This window comes from Neltuma alba, unplaced genomic scaffold (genome assembly GCF_004799145.2).
Source record: "Neltuma alba isolate B1F8T4 unplaced genomic scaffold, ASM479914v2 tig00004508_pilon, whole genome shotgun sequence".
Lineage (NCBI taxonomy): Eukaryota > Viridiplantae > Streptophyta > Magnoliopsida > Fabales > Fabaceae > Neltuma > Neltuma alba.
In genome coordinates, this window is record NW_021633738.1 from 193,525 (window position 1) to 209,709 (window position 16,185).

Sequence of the window (16,185 nt, forward strand, 5' to 3'; positions counted from 1 at the left end):
CTGAGAAGCAGGGTTTACTTGTAAGGAGTGAAATGCCTTTGGTTTATGTTTTTTTTTTCCTTCTGATGAGCAAAATGACGTTTTTTTTTTGTTGGTTATATGTAGCAATTTTTATTTGCTTCTACGGAAGTTGGCATTAATTATGGTGAAGAATGGATTGTTCTTTATGGAAATAATTGCAAAAATAACAAAAATGGGGAACTTAGGAGCGCATAATTATCTGAAGTTCCCCCCCCCCTGCCAACAATTATCTGAATTCCGTTAATAACGTTATTGCATGTCAACAGGATATTGAAGTAGAATGTAAATTAAAATTTCATGATATTTTTTAAAGAAATTTTGATGACAGGCTCCATTGTCATCGTGATTTAAAATGTTCTTGTGTTTTGGCCCCAAAGAAATATGAGTTCTTGGGCCTGAGCCAATTCAATTTGACCGTTTTGCTGGCCAAAAAAATCAAGCAGATCGATTTTTTCGGTAGATGTGATTAATCAATTTTAATTCTGGAAAAAACCTCAATGAAAATTGTTATAGACTTATAGGTATCGTCAATAATATTTCATAAAAGTGATTTAATTTTGTATTAAAAAAGGATCCATTTTACTCCAAAACAGCAGACGGGCAGACTTCGGTTAACATCCACCTAGTTTATGGACACCATCAATGAAAATTGGTTCACAAATAATATGGAAATTAAAAAAAACACTTTTGACTATAAGTTAAATAAAAAATTAAAAAAAATTAGTTAAACTAGTTATTTATAATAAAGAGACGTTATCTTTCTTAAAAGATTCTTATTAGTTACTCCTCCGTCCTTAAAAAGACCCAATTGACTTATTTGAGGAGATTAAGGAAGTAAGTAATAAGTTGGTTATTTATAATAAATAAGTGTTGTCATTCCTAAAATATCCTTGCTAATTAAGTATATTGGCTAAAACTATCATTATTAGAAGGATTATCTTGAAAAAAAATGCATAAATATAAGAAACAAAATGGATTGGATCTTATAATTAGGACCAAATAAAAAGTCAAATTGGGTCTTATAATAAGGACCGGAGGAGTATATGTATTAAATTTTTTTTTTGTGAAAACTTCTTACCAATGTTTTAAAAGCCGGACCGGAAGTTGAGCCGGAAAGATCAACGGGTCATGGTTCAATCGGTCGGATCGGTCGGACCGTTTGGTCAGACCGGTGATGCAATAATTAATTTAAAACAATATTATATACATATAATTAGTATATATGAAAAATATCAAATTATTAAATAATTTAGAAATTCATTTAAATAATCTAAAATTATAATGAAATCATTGAAAATGGACTAAAACCTTATATTTAAATTTATGTATGTTTAAAATATTTAATGATATTACAAATTATCAATTCATTCAAATCAAAATATTTTTTTAAACGATAGACCAAATATCAAAACAAAAAGACTAGCGACTTACGATTTTAACACCACAATATATGAAATTTTCAATGAAATAATACTCTATGGTTATAAATAGTCTAAAAATATATTAGGATACTTAAGGGGATCAATTTTTTTATTTTCTTCTATTTTTTTTAAATTTTTAGTATTTTTCAGTCAGGCTAAAAAACCGTCCGGTTTTCTAAAAACCGTTCCGGTTCCCGTCCAACTCCGGCTTCCGGCTTAATAACGGCTCAACTCCGGTTCATCCGGCTCAACTATATGAACGGTTTTTTAGTCCAAACCGAGCCGTTAACGAGTCCGGGTCACGGTTCAACCGGTTCGACCGTCCGGTCCGGTCCGGTTCTTAAAACATTGCTTCTTACAATAGACAAAATAGATAAATAATAAAAATAAAGTAGATTGAAGTATTTCCGTTCCTTTTTATGAGAAATAATCCCTCTTATAGTAATATCCCTAAATACAAGATACAAATCCTCTTTGTCTGAAATTTTAAACCAGTATTTTCACTCTTCCCCACAGTAAATATAATTCGCTTATTATTTTGGAAAAATTGGGGATAAATACCCCATTGAAAAATCTATTGGCAAATGGGACCTAAGGATTTTGTGCAAATGAACTTTTGTTGGGTGCAAGTGATCTTCTGTTTTTGTGCAACTGATCTTTCATGTGTGTGCAATTGATTTTCCCTCTACATGCAACTGATTTTTCATGGTGTGCAACCAATCTTCCGTATGTGCAACTGATCTTTCTAGGCCCCATTTGTCAATTTATTTCTCAATGGGGTATTTATCCCCAATTTTTCCTATTATTTTTACATCTATTATCTCTCGTACTCTCTTTACAAATAAGGCTATAATTAAAAAAATATGTATCTATCTTATACATTTATTGTTTTAAATCAATTAAGCAAATATTTTCAACAATGTGATTTTAGTAGTTGTTTTTTGTAACAATGAAGGAAGGGAGTATTATGCTTAGTAGTTAGTACACCCTCCAGTTCCATCTATAACCTTCAAAATTAGAAATGTGTATAGTCTATTTTATAAGTTTCAATTTAGATTTGTCTTAATATTTAATACATTTTAATGTTATCTTTAATTATTTTCTCTTATCACAATTTCTTACACATTATCTTTTATCTTTTATATTTATTATAAGGATATATTTAAAATAAAAATATTTATAACCTATTTGTTATTTTGAATTAATTGTAATTAATTATTTAAAACTTATAATAAAAATACAGGAGAGTACCAAATTAAGTCACAAAATATTCAAAGGCAAAAAAGTCTGGCAGTAATCCAAGCGCTGGGGCGCCAAGTCGACAAGGTCAAAATCGAAGTGCTCTGTATGCGAGAGTCATGATTTCACTGTCGCCGCATTACGCTTCCGATTAGGGCTCCGTCGCAAGTTTTGGTTGAGATCAGAAAATGGCAACCTGCATCTCCAAGGTACTTTATTTGCAGGGTAATTTGGTCTTTTTGTATGGCTTTCCCAGTGGGAAGAGCAGTGGAAAAAAAACTCATTTCCCCTTCCTCCGAACGGGACCTGTTATGCTGTTTGTCAATTATCAATATCATTGATTCTCAATGCAATGTGTTATTATGCAGGTAGGGAAAAAATATCCTGCAAGCCGCAGCCTTCTTTAAGGAAAAGGTCCAACCTTGCGTTTAAACTTAAAACCACGGAAGAGTGAACGAAAACGCCGTTGTTTCTTTGCCGTATCGCACTCTTCCTCCATTTAGGGTTTCAGATAATTTTGCCTTCATTTCTTCAAATTTACCTTTCTCACTCCTGTCTATTCGTTCATCTGAGCCCAATATAATGCGATTCTTCCGCTCTTATCTCCACATCCAATGTGGCAGCAGGATATCGCATTTCCTCCTTTCCTTTTGGTGACTCTCGAAACCGAAATTTGAATCGAGCTATTTGATGTGCAGACCGTATTGTTGGGTGAGTAGAATCAAATTCTAAATTAAAAACAAGTATAGGTTGAACTCCTCTTTCCAATTTTTTTTTTCATTTGTTTCTTTTTTTTTTGGTTGGGGGGGGGGGGTGGGGTGTAGGTGGACTTGATGCATGACGGCGTATATTAACTGGGCAGGAAGCTATAGTGGAGCTCTCAGTGTAGGGGTGAACTTCGGGTATATAGCCATTAGTCCTTTTTCATGCTTACGTTGGCTAACACTAAAAGAAATTTTATCCTTGATCTAATTTGATTACTTGTGTTTGGTTAGAATTAGAATGGTCACTCTGTCAATAGTAATCGGTTGCTATTGCTGGTTGTATCATTTGCTGAACATTTAAGTTGGTTGGCAATGCATTGTATCGATGTGAATGGAAGTTAAAAAAAATTAATTTTATCGTACTGTAAACTGGCTTTTACTTTGGATTGGAACGAGACATAAGCAGATAATACTTCCCTGGACTAGCTGTCGATGTAATTTATTAGTTTGCAATTCTATTTTTTGGTTCCCTTTGGTTCCTATATTTGTTGACTGCAGTGTGTAAAGAATTATCTGTTAATGATACTTTGCTTGCTCTTCAGTTATTCTTGTTTGCTTAATGGGAATTTTTTCACAGCCAAGTTTGGAATGAATGAAATGATGGTCCCGGCAACAAGCAATTCCTGCACCTTTAGATTACCTAGCGTTCTCCACAAGGCATTTACATTACCATTAGAAAGGAGAACATGTGCAAAAGGAGCTTTACGAAAATTTTCCACATATGCGTCGCCTATGATCTCTTCAACAGCTGCTCCCATGCATCGGCCACCATCATCTATGGTATTAGCTTCCCAGCTTTCACAGTCTGATGTTCCACAGAGATCAGAAGAGTGGTTTGCCCTTCGTAAGGACAGGCTGACTACAAGCACCTTCAGTACTGCATTAGGATTTTGGAGTGGGAACCGTCGTCTTGATCTGTGGAATGAGAAAGTATTTGCATCAGAAGCGCAAATCTTGGAATCTTCTAAGAAAGGTGCCATGGATTGGGGTGTGCTGAATGAAGCAGCAGCTATAGATCAGTACAGGCAAATCACAGGTCGTGAGGTGAGCTCAATGGGTTTTGCTGTTCATCCAAAAGAGCGGTTTGATTGGCTTGGGGCCTCCCCGGATGGTCTTCTTGGTTGCATCCCTGGAGGTGGGATACTTGAAGTCAAGTGTCCTTACAACAAGGGCAAGCCTGAAACTGCCTTGCCTTGGTCTGCCATGCCTTTCTATTACATGCCTCAGGTGCAAGGTCAAATGGAAATATTGGATCGTGATTGGGTTGATTTATATTGCTGGACGCCAAATGGAAGTGTGATATTTCGCGTGTGCAGGGACCGTGAGTATTGGAACTTGATATACGGGGTTTTACGTGAATTTTGGTGGGAAAATGTGATTCCTGCTAGAGAAGCTGTGCTATTAGGGAGGGAAGAAGAGGCCAAGTCATATGAGCCTCAATCTAAACACAAACTGAGAGGGTTAGTAATTTCTAAAAGCATAAAGTTAGCTAGTGCATCAAAGCTGTTGTGTAGAGAGATTGCAGGTCATGTTGAATTTTACAGCTGACAAGAGGTCACAAGAAAGGTCAAGCAAATGGCTTGATGGTGTAATCCTTATCTTTACATTTGTAATCCATTGTTTCCATGTATTCTTTAATTGCCTTTTAATTCCAATCCCTTTGCTTCTATTTTAAATATAAACAGAACTTCTGCCATCTATGCTACATGCACATGACCCAATCAGAGATTTTGATTGGTCAGCATCACGGGCAAGTGCAGTATATTAGCTTATTTTCGTACATAGATATTTATATTTTATACTCGCAGTCCATCCAGTTTATCTCAAACAAGGCCTATGGTTCCCTGAGCCTTCTGGTTTGGGTTTGTTAGTTAATTGAATCAAGATGGACAAGCGCTTGCGATGTAGAGAGGTTCAAGAGTAGGCACCTTCTTGCTTTTTGAAATCATATAATGCAATTCAGTTGTGAACCATAAGCGTATTGTGATGACCCTAATTAAACGATCCATATATTTACTAGAAGTTTAATTTAAAGCAAAACCATAAATGATTATCAAGCTAAAATAAGCATAGAAAAGACGGAAAAAGAAACATTATATATACACGCATAAAGAAAACTCTTGTACAATGAGATAGCTTGTTGGATAAATTTATTTATAATTTATATAATATGCTAAAGATTATAATATACTTCTTTGATTGATATTTGTTTTGATTTATGATTATTTATAATCTATTTGTTATGTTTCAAAGTAAATGTTTTTATTTCCATATATTTATAAACTAGAAAATAATAATTATGATATAAATATTGTAACAAAATAATAAAGAAGTCTAAATAAAGAGATAAAGATGTATTTATTAACTTATAATTAGCTCCCCTCTTCTTTTCTCTTGAACCAAACAAGAAACCTCCCATTTACTCCGTTCTCCTCCAACCAACTAATACTCATGACCTCCCATCTCCTCTTTTTCCCTCCCCTTAATTAACCTCCTCTCCTGTCCCCTCTATTGAACCAAACAAAGCCTAAGATATTACTCCTCTAGATTTAAATATAGGATTTATTTTGTAGTGTAAATTATATCACAAAATTTCCTATATTTAGGATGGGAGGAATACTATATCTTTTAATCATTGATGATGAAAATTTTCTCTTAATTTTTAATTTGGTACATGTTTTTTAAATAAAATAAATCATTTAATTTTACTTTTTTAGTAGCATTAACTCTTATCATTTTGTTTTATTAGTATTTTTAGTCTTTATACAAGGATTAGCGATGATAATATAGCGACATTAAAAATTTAATTAAGAGAAAAAAATACATAGGTACCAAAATAAAAATTGGAAACAAAATGTAAGTACCTCCAAAATAATATTTCCAAAATATTATCAATATGGCATATGCATTGTATAAAAAATTAACTATAAGAGCGATTTGAGAACAAATAACAAATGAGGGATGAATAAGATTATTATTATATTTTCAACTAGGAGAGATAAAGGAGATTTATCTTACATTTAGTATAAAATATAATTAAGGCATGGTGTTATTCTACTAGTTTTTTATATACTCCTTTAGTCTTTAATACTTTATGTACGAGATTTTTTTAATACAATAAATATAGAAGTTATTTTAGATATATGTTTAAGATTTCAATATCTTTTTTTTTTACCCAAAATAAAAAAAGATTTCAATATCTTTTCAATGTCGTAAAAAGACATCAATATCCTTTGACTCCTATATTTATGATAATAATTTTCTAAAGTAAATAATTGACGGGAGAGATATAAAATCAGCATAAATGCTTTTACAAATAAGTTATTTAATTTTCTTAATATACATGAATTAGATATTAGGGAGTGTATTACTAGTTTTCGTTTTCTTTAGAAGCTTCCACGTTGCTGCCGACTTGCAGGCATTAATTATCCCCCCCCCCCTCCCCTAAATACGTTGATTTATGATAGTACTCATCAATAACATGGACAAAATGGAAATAGGGATGAAAAGTAATTTTGAAACCAATGACATTCAAATTATTTATAAATGTAATAAAATTATCTCATTTTAACTAAATTTCTTAGTTACGTGTAAAGTGGTTAAATTACCATGCAAATTGCAATACAATATATTACCTCTCGTTTTTAATATAAGAGTTTAACTTTCGATTTAATCCTAAATATAAGACTCTAATATTTTTTGTCGCTTATATTTATTTATTTTTTTTATAGTAATCCGTATACTAGTTACACATATTAAAAGTTCAATTAAATGGTAGTCCTTATACTAGTTGTACATGTTAAAAGTTCAATCAAATGGTAGTTTTTATACTAGTTGCATATGTTAAAAGTTCAATTAAATGGTAGTTTTAGCTAATATATTATTAACAAGGGTATTTTAGAAAAGATAATACCTAATTATTATAAAGAACTAACTTAATGAACTTTTTAAATTTTCTTAAATTAGTCAACTAAATTTTCATATTAAGGATATAATAGTATAAGATTATATCCCGTCCTTAATATAAGAGCTAGTTGACTAATTTGAGTAGATTAAAGAAATTAGTTAAATTAGTTATTTGTAATAAATACGTATTATCTTTCTTAAAATATCCTTACTAATTAAGAGTATTGGCTAAAACTACCATTATTACAAGAACTATTTTAAAATAAATAAATAAATACAAAAAATAAAATAAATCAGGATCAAGATTAAAATAGAAGTCAGACCATCGACCGCAGGCAGTAAACGCGAAGGTATGTGCTATGCATGTTGATGGCATACAGCTATACAAATTAACACAACAGCGGTCAAAGGCGCACAGCTTCATATTGATGAATGATGATCCAGTTCTCTTATATGCTTCTTGTTAGGCTCTCATTATTCTTCCACATTTCACCTTCCACTTCCTTTATCCATGGCTCTAGAACTTATCGGCGGACCTTTCATGAGCGCCATTTTCAACGTTCTGCTTGAAAGGATAGCTTCTTCTGAAATAGCTGACTCCTTCAGGAATAATAGCTCCTTCAAGTTGCTGAAAAGGTTGAAGATAACATTGTTGTCTGTTAATGCCGTACTTAACGATGCGGAAGAGAAGCAAGTGAGAAATTCAGCTGTGAAGGAGTGGCTCGATGAGCTTAAAGATGTCGCGTTTGATGCTGATGATCTACTGGATGAGATTTACACTGATGCAAAATCCAATGCGAACAAGGTAAAAACACTTGAATCCGCTCCTATGAAGTTTTTTGATAGAATAGAGGCAGAACAGAAACTGGAAGACGTTCTGCAGCTTGTACAACTTACAAACACTGAAGTTAATTGGATGCTATAGTCTCAGGGAACTGCCCAAAAGATTGCATGATCTTGTTAACTTGCGTTACTTAGATATTACTGGCACTTGTTTGAAATGGATGCCATTGCACATGAGCAAGTTAAGACACCTCCAAAAGTTGAGTGACTTCTTTCAAGGAGATCAATGCGAATCTGTCATTGGTGAATTGGGAGAACTAAATGATTTACATGGATCATTGCTTATTCATGGCTTAGAACATATTGTTGACCACAATGATTCTGAAAAAGCAAAATTGAAGGAAAAGAGTTGTCTTGACAAGTTATCTTTGGATTGTTGGGGGAGTGGTGATACTGATGATTCACAGCTTGAGAAAAAAATACTGGCCAGCCTACAACCAAACACAAATTTGAAGGACCTTGTTATCCACGGCTATCCAGGCACAGAATTTCCTAATTGGTTGGGGAACAATGCCTTCTTCAACATGGTGTCTTTCCAACTTAAGGGGTGTAAATATTGCTGTAAGTTGCCAGCACTTGGGCAACTCCCATCATTGAAAGAGCTTCGAATCAGTAGATTTGACGGATTGGTCAGCATTGGCTGTGAGTTTTTTGGCAGTGAAACTCGTTATTCTGCTGTAACTAAAAGCTTCCCTGCACTTGAAATTCTAAAATTTGAGCACATGTCATCATGAGAGAAATGGAGTCCTGAAGCCAACACTGGCTGCAAAGCCTTCAGTCAACTTCGAGAACTTCATGTAGAGGGTTGTGCCAAGCTGACAGGGGATTTACCTGGTAACCTTCCATCTTTGAAGCTACTCAAAATCACAGACTGCAATCAGCTCCTTTGTTCACTTCCCACTGCTCCTGATTTGCGGGTATTGAACATTCAGAATTGTGGGAATTTAGAATTCCCAGTTCATGGTCCTCAGTGCTACCAGTTACTCACATCCATGTACTTACTTGATAGCTTTGATTCACTCAAGTTCTTGCCATTAGATCTCTTCCACAACCTCAAATCTTTAGATATCTGGGGCTGTAAGAATCTGGAAGCTCTAACAGTTCCTGAATCAGATGCTCCCCCTCCAAATCTCCCATCACCCAGATCCTTAAGCATAAGACATTGTCCTAAATTTGCATCTTTTAGCAAGGGAGGATTATCAGCCCCCAAACTCACTTTGTTGACAGTCAACTACTGCGAGAGGTTGAAGTCTCTACCTGAGCAAATGCACAATCTGATGCCGAGTTTGAAGGAAGTCCAGCTTCGAGGTTGTCCACAAATGGAGTCATCTGAGATGAGACCCCTCAGGATTCGGATTTGCGATAAATTGAGAGAGGAGAAACAGAACCTATCTGATCCTATATTTGCTAGGTTTGAGGGACTTTCCTCTATTTGTAGCCCCTCATCAAGGTAGACAACTTGTAAGAGTCAAAGCTTTCCCTGGTAAGCAATATAGCTAACATATATGAACTTATAATTGGCATGTAATGTTTTGATTATGTGCTGTCATTGCTCCCCTGCTGCTATGTAAGTCGTATTTGTCATTTGATTGCTTTTGAATTTATAGGCTTTATGTGATATGATGGTACTCCTCCACTCCTTAATATAAAACTTATTTAACTCATTTGATTAGATTACGGAAGTTAGGTAAGTTAGTTAACTGTAATATGACAAGTTTTTTCTAAAATACATTAATCATCTTCATTATATCCTCCCTCCCTCTCATATTTGATTATGATTGAGGGAGCATCAACATGGGTGATTTGGAAAAAAATTGATAGATATAAGAAATAGGTCTATTTAGGACTAAAATTAACTCTACAATTAGGTCCTATATTAAGGACCGGAGGAGTATCATTTTTCTTTTCAAGAAGTTGACATATGGTAGACAAACCATAGAAGCCCAAATTCTTGCCTCTAGTTTATGTTCTTTCCCCTTCTTATGAGCAAAATAACGTTTTTTTTTGGGAAAACTAAGGAGAAGGACCTAAAAAAATTAGTAATTATTAAGAGGGATCTTAAAAATTGTAATTAATTTGAAAGACCAAAAATTAAAATAAAATTTTACAATTACCAAATTATCCCTTATCAAATCCCTACATTATCTCCAACACCCTCCTATCTCAATTTGACGGTTAGTTATCAATTGAAATTGATTTCTCTCTCTCTGTGGAGCTTTTTTTGATGCACGCAAAGTTTTCATCAATAGCAATTGTCTTTTTGTAAATCCAGAACAAAGAAGACAAATTAAAAGGAACCAACTATTTATTGGACCGTACATGTATTCTGAATATTATTTTCCCTCCTTTAGTTTGTTTGTACTGAATGTTTTTTTTTTCTCGTGGCCTCTATCCCACTGTTCAATATGTGAACTGTAAACATCAGTAATATACTTACACTATTTATATGTATATGTTTCGCACCCAATTTTATTACAATATATTGTATGCAAATCTGGATGAATACCCACTAATGATAATGATAAGGTAGGTAGTGTCATGGAATTCAGGCAGATATGATAGATATTTAGTTCATTAATAACATAAGCTCTTGACTGAAGTCAATATTATTGTGCTATATATGCATAGATATTCTAGTTTGCATTATGATAAGCTATTTGATTTGCTCACGGTATTTTGTGCAATTATATATCTAGGTTCAAATTGAGTTTTATGGTGATGGAGACAATGTAGAAGACAAGATTCTAGGTAGCTTCAATGGTTGGCATCGTTCATAGGATATATTCTTTGCTAAAGTGAAATTTTAACTTTTTAATGTTTTCTTAGTTGCTTGATTTACTTGATATTAACCACATATCTTTGAAACCTATAACCTTTGAGCATCAGTTGATGTCATAATATTCGGTTCAACTTTCCTTAGTAATGCAATGATATTGTTCAAATTTCTTTATTAAGTTAATGAGGAGTTATAATTACTTAAATTTTAATTCTTTAGCATCTTGGTTTGCTAATATTTGATTAAAAGCATCCCATATAAAGACTTCTTGGATGAATATAAAAGTATATATTTGTAGCTTCATTCAATCCCAACTTACGTATGAACACAATCGCACTACCTATACAAAGCTTCTTAGATAAATAAAAATATAGTTATTTCTATTAACCAAAATATGAAAATCAAGTAAACATTACTCCTTTGTAACCTAAGCTTTACTAATAATTTTTTTAACCACATCAAAATGAAAGAGAAAATGGCAATCGTGCAAGCTGAAAATTTGTCCAACCATATTGGAATAAAAGACTAATAGCTGCTGATATGAATGGCTGAAAAATAAGACTCTATTTTTTTTTGGGTTAATTGCTGTATTCAATTTTAATTTTACATGGGTGGCAATTTTATAAATTTATATTCCAATTCATAACTAACAGTAGATAGGTGTTGGAAATAATGTAAGGATTTGGCCAGAGATAATTTCATAATTGTAAATTCATATTTTAATTTTTGATCTTTCAAATTAATTACAATTTTTAAGATCCCTCTTAATAAATACTAATTTTTTAGGTCCTTCTCCTTAATTTTCCCTTTTTTTTCCCTTTGCTGTTATATGTAGCATTTTTTTAATTTGCTTCTATGGAAGTTGGCATTGATCATGGTGAAGAATGGATTGTTCATTATGGAAATAATTGCAAAAATAACAAAAATGGGGAACCTAGGAGCGTGTACTTATCTGAAGTTTATTAATAACGTTATTGCATGTCAACAGGATCTTGAAGTAGAAGACTAGAAGGTAAATCAAAATCTGATGATATTTCCTTAAAAATTCTGATGACAAGCTCCATTGGCATCGTGATTTAAATATATGTTCTTATGTTTCGGCCCCAAAAGAAATATGAGTTCTCGTGTGACATGAGCCAATTCAATTAGACCGTTTTGCTGGCCAAAAAAATTCAACCAGATCGATTTTTTTTGGTAGATGTGGTTAATCAATTTTAATTTTGAAAAAAGCCTCAGTGAAAATTGTTATAGGCATCATCAACAATATTTCACAAGTGGACCACGTGTTAAAAAAAAAAAAAATTCTAAAGATGTACTCAACATCTCAAAACACTACCTCCTATCTTTAATATAACAGCTTATTTGACTTTTAGTTTGGTTCTAAATATAAGACCTTAATCTACTCTGTTTTTCGTATTTATTCTTTTTTTTAAGATAATTTTTATAATAATAGCAGTTCCAACTAATGTACTTGATTAGCACAGATATTTTAACAAAAATAATATCTATTCATTACAAATAACTAACTCAACTATTTTTTTAATCTATTTAAATTAATCAATTAGCTCTTATATTAAGGATAATAAGTAGTATTTTGTGATTTAATTTTGTTCTTAATGTACTAATAAAGGATCACTTCTACTCCAAAACAACAGACCCACAAGCGTCGGTTAAAATCCACCTGGTTTACGGGCATCATCATTGAAAATTGGTTCACAAATAATATGGAAATTAAAAGAACACATTTCTCTAAAATTAAACAAAAAATAGTGAACCAATAAAAAACAATGTTATGGCTTATTTTTCTCAACAAATTTGGAGTCATGGAGGTCAGAACTGCATAGACAGGAAAGGTCACGTTATAAACAGGAAAGGTCACGTTGTAGAAGTACGCAGTGCATGGGAAAAGTGTAAGCAGAGGACAAATAGATTCACTTTTTTAAGGTGTATTTCACTGAATTCGTTTAGGTCAAGAATAAGTTTTATTTTGTGAGGTAGTTCTTACTAAACTTGTTCTCGGTTTGAATGAGTTTTGTTGTTTTGTGATGTGAATCCTACTGAACTCTTTTTCGATCTAAACAAGTTTTGTATAAATTTAAATCCCATCACAGTCTAAATGATTTTTAAGTATAATATCTCAGTAAATATTTTTGATCTTATTATACCAGAGTAAATTTTTTTTAAAAACTTTTTATCATATTTGGGTGAAAAGCCCCAAAATGTCTGGTCATCTTAACACTGGGCGCCAAGTTGAGGGGGTGAAAACTCAAAATCCAATTGCTATGCATGCGAGAGTCATGATTTCATTGTCGCCGCATTACGGTTTCCATTAGGGCTCCGTCGCAAGCTTTGGTAAGAGATCAGAAAGTGGCATCCTGCATCTCCGAGGTACCTTACTTGCAGGGTAATTTGGTCTTTTTGTATGATGGGAAGTGCAATGGAAAAGAAACTCATTTCCCTTTCCTCCGAACGGGACCTGTTATGCTGTTTATCATTACCAATGATTCAATGCAATGTATTAGTATTATCCAGGCAAGGAAAATAGTATTCTGCAAGCCGCAACCTTCTTTTGAGAAAAAGGTCCAACCTTTTGTTTAAACTTAAAACCACAGAAGAGTGAACGAAACGCCATTGTTTCTTTGCCGTATCGCCCTCTTCCTCCATTTCTCCATTTATTCAGATAATTTTGCCTTCATTTCTTCAAATTTTCCATTCTCATATGAGCCCAATATAATGCCAGTCTTCCACTCTTATTTCCACAGCCGATGTTACAGTAGGATATCGCATTTCCTCCCTTCGTTTTGGTGACTCTCGAAACCGAAATTTGAATTGAGCTATTCGATGGTGCAGACCGTATTGTTCGGTGAGTAGAATCAAATTCTAAATAAAAACAAGTATAGGTTGAACTCCTCTTTCCAATTGCTTTTTTCATTTTTTTTTTCCTCGGGGGTTGGGTGTGGGTGAACTTGATGCATGACAGCATGATATCAACTGGGGAGAAGGGTGTGGTGGAGCTCTCAGTGTGCAGGGGAACTTCGGGTATATAGCCATTAGTCCTTTTCCATGCTTATGTTGGCTAACACTAAAGGAAATTTCATCATTGATCTAATTTGATTACTTATTTTTGGTTAGAATTAGAATGGTAACTCTGTCAATAGTAATCAGTTGCTATTGCTGGTTGTACCATTTGCTGAGTATTTAAGTTGGTTGCCATTGCATTGTATTGATATGAATGGAAATTTTTTTTTTTTTTTTTTTAAAAAGAATGTTTCGTACTGGAAATTGGCTTTTATTTTGGATTGGAACGAGACATGAGCAGATAATACTTCCCTGGACTAGCTATCGATGTAATTTATTAGTATGCAATTCTATATTCTGGTTCCCTTTGGTTCCTATATTTGTTGAATGCAGTGTGTAAAGAATTATCTGTTAGTGATACTTTGCTTGCACTTTAGTTATTCTTGTTTGCTTAATGGGAATTTTTTTCACAGGCAAGTTTGGAATGAATGAAATGATGGTCCCAGCAACAAGCAATTCCTGCACCTTTAGATTACCTAGCGTTCTCCGCAAGGCATTTACATTACCATTAGAAAGGAGAACATGTGGAAAGGGAGTTTTACGAAAATTTTCCACATATGCGTCGCCTATGATCTCTTCAACAGCTGCTCCCATGGATCAGCCACCCTCATCTATGGTATTAGCTTCCCAGCTTTCACAATCTGATGTTCCACAGAGATCAGAAGAGTGGTTTGCCCTTCGTAAGGACAAGCTGACTACAAGCACCTTCAGTACTGCATTAGGATTTTGGAGTGGGAACCGTCGTCTTGAGCTGTGGAATGAGAAAGTATTTGCATCAGAAGCGCAAATCTTGGAATCTTCTAAGAAAGGTGCCATGGATTGGGGTGTGCTGAATGAAGCAGCAGCTATAGATCAGTACAGGCAAATCACAGGTCGTGAGGTGAGCTCAATGGGTTTTGCTGTTCATCCAAAAGAGGGGTTTGATTGGCTTGGGGCCTCTCCTGATGGTCTTCTTGGTTGCGTCCCTGGGGGTGGGATACTTGAAGTCAAGTGTCCTTACAACAAGGGCAAGCCTGAAACTGCCTTGCCTTGGTCTGCCATGCCTTTCTATTACATGCCTCAGTTGCAAGGTCAAATGGAAATAATGGATCGTGATTGGGTTGATTTATATTGCTGGACGCCAAATGGAAGTACGATATTTCGCGTGTGCAGGGAGCGTGAGTATTGGGACTTGATACACAGGGTTTTACGTGAATTTTGGTGGGAAAATGTGATTCCTGCTAGAGAAGCTGTGCTATTAGGGAGGGAAGAAGAGGCCAAGTCATATAAGCCTCAATCTAAACACAAACTGACAGGGTTGGTAATTTCTAAAAGCATAAAGTTAGCTAGTGCATCAAAGCTGTTGTGTAGAGAGATTGCAGGTCATGTTGAATTTTACAGGTGATAAGAGGTCACAAGAAAGGTCAAGCAACTGGCTTGACGGTGTAATCCTTATCTTTATATTTGTAATCCATTGTTTCCATGTATTCTTTAATTGCTTTCTAATGCCAATCCCTTTGCTTCTATTTTAAATATAAACAGAACTTCTATCATCTATGCTACATGCACATGACCCAATCAGAGATTATGATTGGTCAGCATCACGGGCAGGTGCAGTATATTAGCTTATTTTCGTACATAGATATTTATATTTTATACTCGCAGTCCATTCAGTTTATCTCAAGCAAGGCCTATGGTTCCCTAAGCCTTCTGGTTTAGGTTTGTTAGTTAATTGAATCAAGATGGACAAGCGCTTGCGATGTAGAGAGGTTCAAGAATAGGCACCTTCTTGTTTTTTTTAATCATATAATGCAATTCAGTTGTGACCCAACAGCGTCTTGTAATGACCCTAATTAAACGATTCATATATTTACTAGAAGTTTAATTTAAAGCAAAACCATAAATAATTATTAAGCTGAAACAAGCATAGAAAAGACGCTAAAAGGAACATTATATATGTACGCATAAAAAAAACTCTTTATAAAAAAGGGATAGCTATTTACAAATTAATTTATAGACTTCTCATATTCACACAACGAATCACGAGTGTGAGAAGCGTTATTCATCAAGACTATTCTTTGTTTTAGTTGTGTTTTCTGATAATTTTTTCCGATAACACGTTTTCTGGTTCTCTTACAACTTGTGCAGCAATTAGTAG

At 34.0% G+C, this 16,185-nt stretch overlaps 2 protein-coding genes and 1 pseudogene across 6 annotated transcripts; all 3 read left to right on the plus strand.

The window, feature by feature from the left end:
* The first annotated feature begins 36 nt into the window (after positions 1-36).
* Positions 37-5,121, plus strand: LOC114744999 (uncharacterized). Of its 3 annotated transcripts, none has more exons than XM_028933140.1 (2): positions 37-41; positions 4,126-5,121. In XM_028933140.1, the coding sequence occupies exon 2, from the start codon at positions 4,178-4,180 to the stop codon at positions 4,991-4,993; it is 816 nt and encodes a 271-aa protein (XP_028788973.1). In that variant the 5' UTR covers positions 37-41; positions 4,126-4,177; the 3' UTR covers positions 4,994-5,121. The 3 variants fall into 3 exon arrangements, with proteins under 3 accessions (XP_028788973.1, XP_028788972.1, XP_028788971.1); XM_028933139.1 differs by lacking the exon at positions 37-41 and adding an exon at positions 3,308-3,392 and having other exon boundaries at positions 4,023-5,100; XM_028933138.1 differs by lacking the exon at positions 37-41 and adding an exon at positions 3,507-3,583 and having other exon boundaries at positions 4,023-5,100.
* Positions 3,329-15,473, plus strand: LOC114744997 (uncharacterized). 3 transcript variants are annotated; one of them, XM_028933137.1, is made up of 2 exons: positions 3,329-3,392; positions 14,462-15,473. In XM_028933137.1, the coding sequence occupies exon 2, from the start codon at positions 14,473-14,475 to the stop codon at positions 15,430-15,432; it is 960 nt and encodes a 319-aa protein (XP_028788970.1). In that variant the 5' UTR covers positions 3,329-3,392; positions 14,462-14,472; the 3' UTR covers positions 15,433-15,473. The 3 variants fall into 3 exon arrangements, with proteins under 3 accessions (XP_028788970.1, XP_028788969.1, XP_028788968.1); XM_028933136.1 differs by lacking the exon at positions 3,329-3,392 and adding an exon at positions 3,507-3,583; XM_028933135.1 differs by lacking the exon at positions 3,329-3,392 and adding an exon at positions 13,670-13,833.
* On the plus strand, positions 7,863-9,742 carry LOC114745012 (putative disease resistance RPP13-like protein 1; annotated as a pseudogene).
* Positions 15,474-16,185: the final 712 nt, after the last annotated feature.